The 8,568-nt window shown below is 34.0% G+C and overlaps 1 protein-coding gene across 1 annotated transcript; it reads right to left on the bottom strand.

Moving 5' to 3' along the window:
• Nucleotides 1–2,668: 2,668 nt before the first annotated feature.
• LOC18601648 (Transducin/WD40 repeat-like superfamily protein) lies at nucleotides 2,669–7,309 on the bottom strand. Its single transcript, XM_088805184.1, has 14 exons — nucleotides 7,055–7,309; nucleotides 6,455–6,555; nucleotides 6,013–6,119; nucleotides 5,789–5,824; nucleotides 5,548–5,633; nucleotides 5,187–5,245; nucleotides 4,999–5,109; nucleotides 4,767–4,892; nucleotides 4,137–4,280; nucleotides 3,440–3,548; nucleotides 3,179–3,315; nucleotides 3,032–3,067; nucleotides 2,841–2,934; nucleotides 2,669–2,705 (listed from the first exon to the last, which is right to left on the bottom strand). The coding sequence occupies exons 1-13, from the start codon at nucleotides 7,218–7,220 to the stop codon at nucleotides 2,842–2,844; spliced, it is 1,311 nt and encodes a 436-aa protein (XP_088661310.1). The 5' UTR covers nucleotides 7,221–7,309; the 3' UTR covers nucleotides 2,669–2,705; nucleotide 2,841.
• Nucleotides 7,310–8,568: the final 1,259 nt, after the last annotated feature.

Below are 8,568 nucleotides of genomic sequence, written 5' to 3' on the forward strand. Positions count from 1 at the left end.
CATTCCATGAATTGTGAAATAGGAAACAAGAGGGAAATAGGAACACTTTGTTGGTCATTGCAAGTTGAACGGGCCATTGCACAACGAGCTTAAAATATTCGAAGTTTGCCACGGACCTCTGCGCACAGAGAAACACTAGGAAATGAAAAAAGGATTAAATACATGGTTGCCACGTGGAAAATGCTGCGATAGAGTCAAGCACTCTAAACACTCAAACTCTAAACTCAAAGCTGCTCAACGTTCAATTTATGGTCTAGTCAACAATAATTGATCTCTTTCTTTCTCAATAGCTTCTTGTTTGGCTTCAGCCTCATAAAGAGCTCTTCCTTCCTATCACAGTCATCAACCATTCCACAACAGTACCCTAGATTTTGCCTTCATTTATTTCTTTAATTGAATATACAGACCCCCACACCAAGGGGAGTCACCTAATTTTCCCAACAGTGCAAAGCTTGATTCAGCTTTAACTTTCATATTAAGACAAACTTTTTTAGTAAAAATTTTCGGAATCTTTCATTATTTAAATATATCATCACATAATCAACTTATCAATCATTCTCGAAAGACCTAGTTAAATGAAAATAGCTAAGAAGCATAATATATGCAGTCCTCTAGAGCCAAAACTATGACAATAATACAATATTCACCAGCAAACACTCAAGACAACAATAATTCTTGGTCTGTACTACGAGTTGCCAGTAAATAAATGCTTTCTGCAATAATATCATCTTCATCCATTATTTGATAAAAACAACTCATATTTCAATTGACAGTCATAACTTACCCCATATATATATATATATATTAAAAAAAAAATCAACTTTGAAATAACATATCCAAAAAAGCTTGATGTTTGGACTTTCTTTAATAAAGAACCTTTCTTAACCTTAAATGAAACAGTCCACCCAATTTGGTTCAGAAAACAATAAAGAAGATAGCATGTGAGTAATCAAGGCACTCATTGTCACAATTTAAATCTTAATTTCTTTTACATGTGAGTAATGAAGATAGCATTATGTTACAATCATTTGCCAAATCATAAAGAATGACATATTCAAGATTAGATGATAAGCATCTTCCTTTTTGGGATGAAGATGGCATGTGAGTAAACAATGCACTCAGTATCACAATTTATTCTAATACAAATTAAATCTTTAATTTCTTTTACATTTGAGTAATGAAGATAGCATTATGTTACAATTATTTGTCAAAGGATGAAAAACTCAAAACTAGATAATAAGCATCTTCCTTTTTTGGATGAAGATAGCATGTGACTAACTAATACACTCATTGTTACAATTTATATATTCTAATACAACTTAAATCTTTAATTTCTTTCACATGCGAGTAATGAAGATAGAATTATTTTAGAATCATTTGTCAAAGGATGACAAAACTAGATAATAAGCATGCATATTCCTTCTTTGGATGAAGATGGCATGTGAGTAACCAATGCACTCATTGTCACAATGCAATTGAATGAATATGGTTGCATGCTTGTCCCGATCATTGCATCGTATTTCTGTTTCCATATGTATTTCATTCTTTATAGCTTTTGGAGGTCTAAGGGAAGATAGTTTCTAGCTTGAATTGGACTGATTTCGACATTGCTTAAAACTTTGAAAATATCCACATGATCCTTGCTATCCAATGCCAATTTGAAGTTGGCAAACTACTTAAACTAAAAAAATAATTTATTTTTTTTTCAAAACGTCCAAAAATATTCATTTGGTATTGGAAGAGTTGGCCAACTAACGCTCATATGAGGTTTTAATATTGTGATCTGTCAAGAAAGAAAACAAAATCATTTTTGATGATAGCGAAGATCATTTCATTCATGAAACAGAGAGTGTGTTGCTTGTACGAATTGCATTATAGCTCTACTTCCATTTGTATATGGTTTTAGTTTGGCCTGGAACGACTCCACCATCACTTAAAGCTCTAAAGATATTCACACGATCCTTGCTACCCAATGCCAATTTAAAGTAGACGAATTGATTAAAATTCTTTTCAAAACACGTCCCGTGTTTCTCCCATTCGTGCTTCCAATAGAAGACTTTTCCAACTAATCCTTATCCGAGGTTTCAATATGGTAATCTGTCAAAAGAAGGAAAATAAAATCACTTTTTTTTTTTTTTGAATAGCAAAGATTTCAAAACTTACTGAATTGCACGGATTAAATTTACTGAGTTGTTATCATATGAGGTGTTACTACAATAACTAGGATATGGCTTTGTTTTGTTTGTGCCCCTCATTCCATTAATTGTGAAAATAATCAACTTATCAATTTTTCCCAAAAGAGCCTAGTTAAACGAAAATAACTAAAAGGCATAATTTATGCACTATGTTAGAGCCAAAACTAATGACAATAACACAATATTCCCTAGCAAACACTCAAGGCAACAATAATTCTTGGTCTGTACTGCAAGTTGCCAGTGAGCGAATGTTTTCTACAGTTTCAACAAAAAAGTAAATGCTTTCTGCATTAGTATCATCTTCGTCCATGATTGGATAAAAAAAAATGGAAGATGCTCATCGTGTGGTCTCGAGTTTGTCATGCTCTTTGTTCTGTAGCAGAAAGGCAAGTTAACATCAGCATAATATAATGAATAGAACAAAAGTAAACATAACTGAATGTTCATTGATTTCACACAGGCAAAGGCCTTACATATAGCAATGAAATCATTTCCAGCTACAACCAAGGACTGTAAAAATAGGGATATTCAATAAGTAGAAATTTTAACACATGAATTAATGAATTATAGCCCAAGTACCACTCAAATTTGAGCAAACAAAGCCAAATGGCTGTGACTATTTAAAGAAATATAGCTAAATTTTACCTCATGGAATAGAGATGTCTGAACAAATACGGAGCTGTGCATCCACCCCACCACTGACCACACTGTCACCCTTCCACCAGTCAGCACACAACACCTAAAATGCAGCCAGGGCACAACATTAATGGGGATTTCAATATGTTTGACTCAAAACTACATCAAAAGAATATAAATAACAAAGAATAACATCATACCTTGTCCTTGTGAGTATCCAAGACAGACAGAGGCCACTGCCATGCAAAAGGCATTTGTCAAAACAGTATCCAAAGAAACAAAAGGTTGCCTTGGGCTTGGCACATAATATATAGCTAAATAGTGAAAGAAAACAGAGAATATGATACCGCTGTTCTTAGATCCCACAACATTACTTTCCCATCATAGGATGAAGAAAGTAAATGAAAAGAAGACCTATCGTGCCACTTGCAAGCCGAAATCCAAGAACTATGCGAAGAGAACTGAAAAACAGGTGCAGATGTTCCTTGAAAAGTAAAAGTTTTCATGTGAGATGGAAATCTCGGTGGTTTTATGTGTCCGCACATCCACTGAGTGGGTGAGAAAAAGAGGAAAAAAAAATAAAATACATGAAATTATGAACAACAGACCTGGCTTGCGAGGATCCCATATTCTAAGAATTGGGTCAGAACCACCGGCAGCTATGAGAGCTGATCCTTCACCTCCTACGTCAATGCAGTTAAGGACTTTGCCACAGAACTGGGCATAAAAGAAGGATGGTTTCATTCAAACTTTGGGGGAAAAAGGTTTTTCAATCTTATCTTTCCAATAGAAGACAAAATCAGGAAACAAATGAATCAACATAATTGCATCTAGATGTATCTGATGCTGTATTTGAACTTTTGAAATCAAGCCAAATGCTAAAAGCAACAACTGCCCAAATTCCAAATCATAAGTCAAAATAAGTTACAGTTTGCGATTTTTCAAGAAAAAATTAGATTAGCATTATGTAATGATGTACAGTGAAGCCAGCCTCGAGGAAGAGGTGGGCAGGACAGGAGGAAAGACATGAAAAAACATTTAAACAGGTCAAAGGGATGCAAAGAGGACCACAGAAAGTGGAAAGCAAAACAGGAACCAGGTTGGGGAAGTGAGAAATGAAAAACAATTTAAGATATAATATTTCCTTTTTGCCCTTTTTTTTCTCGGATGAAAAAAACTAGCAAATTCAAACAAAAGAAAAAGTGCCAAGACATGAGTCAAGAAGCATAAAATGTACTTCCCATCATATAACTAGAATGCAACTGTATGCAGACACAACAAATGCAAAGAGAGAGAGACACGTACTATATTAGATAAATCTTTGCCTGTTTCAACATCCCATTGTCTAACAGAATGATCCCATGATGCAGAATAAATAGTCTCATGTTGAGGCCAAACCACAGACGACACGCACTGTGTATGGCCTACAAGCATAGAAACAGCCTCTCCCTACACAAAACATGATATTGTAGTAAATTATACAAATAACTTGCTGCGGAAAATAAACTAAGCAATAACAAAAGGATGCGTATATGAGAAACATCAAAAAGAAAAAAAGGAGGAAATTTTGAAATTTATACTAAAAAGCTAACGTATATGAACAAATAAGTAGCATTCCTCATAATGACATTGTTATTTTATAACTATTTGGGGAGAAACATTAAATTAATGATAATGGTTAAAAGGTATTCATGTTCTACTTAACATTTTAAGAGTAAGCAAGGATATAAGACCCTCCCCTTCAATAAACAATAAGGTGTTATACTTATCATCGTCGCCGGCAGAAAAAGTCCATGTTCTGCTTGTTCTACTTTCAAAGAGCCTTGACGAAGCAAGGACATTCTCCAAGGAAGCTTTTATGTACGACGGTAATTGGTAAACAATTTCAGCTACATGAAAATTGAAATGCAGGGCAAAGAAGCAAGGATGCAATACCTCTGATTGAGATTGCTCAGCTTTACTATTCACCTTTCTTTTCTTGATTGACACCACATCCCCATCTGTATCAGAGTCATTTGTCCGCCATAAATTGATTGTACAATCCCAAGAACCTGAGCAAACCTATATCAAGTAAAGAGACAGAGGCAATGACCCTGATGTTCAAAATCCACATTATCACAATATGATAAATACAAAAAAAGGAAAAGGTTTAAAGAACGGCAGAGACCATGTCTCCAGATGTCTTTGCTGCAACACTGTGTACAGATGCATTATGCCCACGCAAGATCTTGAATGCTCTTATCATTGCTGGATGATCATTGGAGTCCTCTGCATCAAACTTTTACAGGAAAGAGATGTATCAGATAGTCAGGGAATTAAGTTTCCATAACGAAATGCATTCATTTTCCCAGTTACCTTCCAAAGCCTCAGAGTTCGATCTTTTGAAGCAGTGGCTACTGTAACACTTCCCAGCGCTGCATGCGCAACAGACCCCACTCATGAATACAGAAATAATCATGAAGATAAATATGAAATAGCCTAGAGATATATTTAATGGCACTAAGCAGGATATACAACACCTGTAACAGTGTTTCATTTCACCAAAATAGAAAGGATGATACATACAGCAGCTTGGAGTTGTTCAATAATATCAGAAGAAAGCAATAACCATTGAAATTTATTGAAAATAAAATTCAAATGACATAGTCATATACTACAATAAAACGCTTCATTAAAAAGGACTAAAATATTAAAGATGACTACTACTATCCCAAACCTTCTGAGTTGATGATACTAACAGAAGAAATTGCATCACTGTGCCCTTCTAGAATATGCGTACACAGTCCAGCTTCTTTCCATACTCTAAAGGAAATTATATAAAAATGAAAAAGTTTAGAAATAAAGGAGTATTTCTGTTAACCAAGTTCCTCAGAATGAAAAGTCCAATAAAACAACGAAAAGAAAACAGCAACAACATTTAAAGTTAAAAAAATCAGACAAGACTAAGTAATATTTACCTTCCCAAACCATCACAGCAACCAGTCAAAATGAACCTGCAAAACAATGTCAATTAAGCAGTGTTATGAGATAAATGTAATGCCAATGAACTGAAAGTCATCTAATCTTGCTTAATAAATAAGATAATACTAGCACCAACAGTAATGCTACAGTAAAAAGTAAAGCCCTGAGCTACAGATTAAAATGATGTGCCCATGGTATGGTTACATATTGAAACGCTTACCTAGGACTAGAACCATCGACTGCACTGACCCAATCATCATGTGGAGAAGGCTCTTCCTCTTTTCGAGGAGCAACAGCTCTTATGTACTCAATTTCCAAAATTTTCTCCTGCAATTGTTCATGCATTACAGCCAGGAATTAAGGATTGAAAAGTTATCCTAATTCTTCTCAAATTTCATATATCTGCAATTTAGCATGAATGCCATCCTGAGAAGCACTTAATAAGAAAGATGGCAATGCACATTCAATTGTATCACCAATTATAAGCCTGACCAAAAAATCAATAACATAAATTTGTGATGGTCTCTGAAACCGTCAGAAGAGATAACTAAACAAGTTTAAAAATGACTAATAGCAAATGAATTGCATCTTTCTCATTAGTTTTTCTTTCACAAAATTTTTCTAGCAAATTTCAGCAAGGCAAATTCAAACTGAAAAAGTACCGCGGAAATGCCCTTGGCAAGAAGAAACTGCTCGAGGGACATCCGAACCAGCTCTCCATTGATCAGGAAATCAAAGGGCTCAGTTTTCCACTCAGAAACCACTGCTCATAGAGACACAATTTCCAACTTTTAGAAACAGCAAAAGATAATAATTACCCAGAAGAAAAACTAATTACACCAACAGCTCTAAAGCCCATTGACTTGGACACCCACAATTCTAAAAGAAACCAGAACACCTTCAAACACAAACCTATCCACCCTCCAAAGCACGATGAAAACCGATAACCAATCCATTCTTAAGCGTCTACATACGTATACCGGCTTGGAGAGATTATTAGCAACAAATTACAAATTACCGGAAAGAAACCAGGAAACAGCCAATTACCCAGAAAAATCTACATACACTTATTTGCTTGGATGGGGCCATTGGCAACAAATTACAGTTACCCATAAAAAATCCAAACCAAGTTATAACAGAAAATATTAACTAGAATCCAAAAACACCCCCACAATTTCTTAAGAAACTAAAAAGTAAGACTTCCAAATGAAAAGAAAAGAAAAACCCAGTTGGGAATTCTGTGGATATAAAAAAGTTTTTACCAGCTTGAAGAAGCTTGTTAACAATGGAGGACAGGCCTAAACGAGAGAGGTCAGAAGGGATGGCAATGGCTGTTGTGGGAACTTTATACGGAGCTTTTAGCTTTGTTACAAATCTCACTTGAATCCTCCTTGAGTTGTCTTCATTGGTGTCCCCGTCAATTTCCATCTTTCTTTAAAACTTTTCTTCCTTCTAGGTTTGTTAAAGTAAGAGAAAGAAGAAGAAGAAGAAGAAAATAAGGCAGGGGTTTTAGGAAAAGGAAATGAAGATGTGAGGGCTAGGGTTTTAGTTATGGTTAAAACTTCAAATCAGCCACTCTAGTTTTTTAGATTTTCTAATTTAGCCCTTAATGATTTTTTTTTTAATAAAGTTTTCAACAAAGACGGTGATGACTTTACAAGTGTAAAGTTAATTAGCTATAATAAAAGACATTAGAATTGAAATATAATTATACATTAAAAGGTACTTAATATTTCAATTATGTATAATTTGAAATTATGTAATATTAATTTATAGATTATTTAATACTAATAAAATTAAAAAAAATAATTTTTTGATGAAAATTATTCAATACAGTTAGAATTTTAATTTACAGATAGGATGAATTTTATTAATATTTATAATGAAAAATATTTTTAATGAAAGTCATTGGATGCAATTAAATTTTTTATATATTTAAAAATTAGATAAATTTATCTTTAAAAAAAAATTAGATAAATTTTATTACTAAATGTTCCAATTATATATAATTGAAATTTTATAATATTATTCAATATTGTTAGACTTAAGAAAAACTTTTTAATGAAAGCTTGTTGAATGTAATTAGGACTCTTATTCATAAATAGATGAAATATTATTTTTTTGAAAGAAAGGAGAATATTTTCTTAATCATCAAAAGCAATTACATTGTGAGGATGATACATAAAACATATGGATCTTGTCAATGCACCTAATGGATGGAAAGTGAGCCCCGTTAAAAACCTTGTCATGGAAAATCCTAATGGGATAAAAATCCATGGCCAAAAGAAAAAAGAGTACCCAACTTTACATGTTTTATCTCTAGATTAACCCAATAAAACTTCTTTACTCACTCCAATTAATTCAGCTGATAAACATCCTTAAGCACCGCATCTTTGAGAGCTTATGACAATAAAGAAGATCCTCTCCTCTTTTGCATGTTTAGCAATCTCATGTGCCGCCATGTTAGTCTCTCTTGGAGCAAAACTAACTGACTGGATCTGCAAAGTTCTAATCAGTTCAATACAATCTTCCACTAAAATGTAAGATGCGCCCATATAGTTTTTATAGTCAACCACCCCACGACCACCTTCTTGTCAATCTCAATTTCAGTTGTAGCAGTATTATGCTCTAAACAAACCAATAAGGCCTATAACAGTGCTCTCAACTCTGCATCTGGAATAGTCGTGGAGTGTAAAACACATTTGGCTCCCGCAAGCACCATAGCTCTATCACTATTTCTAGCAATAAAACGCGTAACCATTTGTGCACCGTTGCT

Source organism: Theobroma cacao, chromosome 4 (assembly GCF_053813885.1).
Source record: "Theobroma cacao isolate CCN51 chromosome 4, ASM5381388v1, whole genome shotgun sequence".
Lineage (NCBI taxonomy): Eukaryota > Viridiplantae > Streptophyta > Magnoliopsida > Malvales > Malvaceae > Theobroma > Theobroma cacao.

Excerpts from the sequence above, each read along its gene's own strand:
- LOC18601648 (XM_088805184.1), bottom strand. The coding sequence starts at position 7,220 with ATGGAAATTGACGGGGACACCAATGAAGACAACTCAAGGAGGATTCAA. Across the intron at positions 5,825-6,012 it reads GTCGATGGTTCTAGTCCTAG|GTTCATTTTGACTGGTTGCT; the intron begins GTAAGCGTTTCA and ends ATTGTTTTGCAG. Across the intron at positions 2,935-3,031 it reads TGGATACTCACAAGGACAAG|GTGTTGTGTGCTGACTGGTG; the intron begins GTATGATGTTAT and ends GCTGCATTTTAG.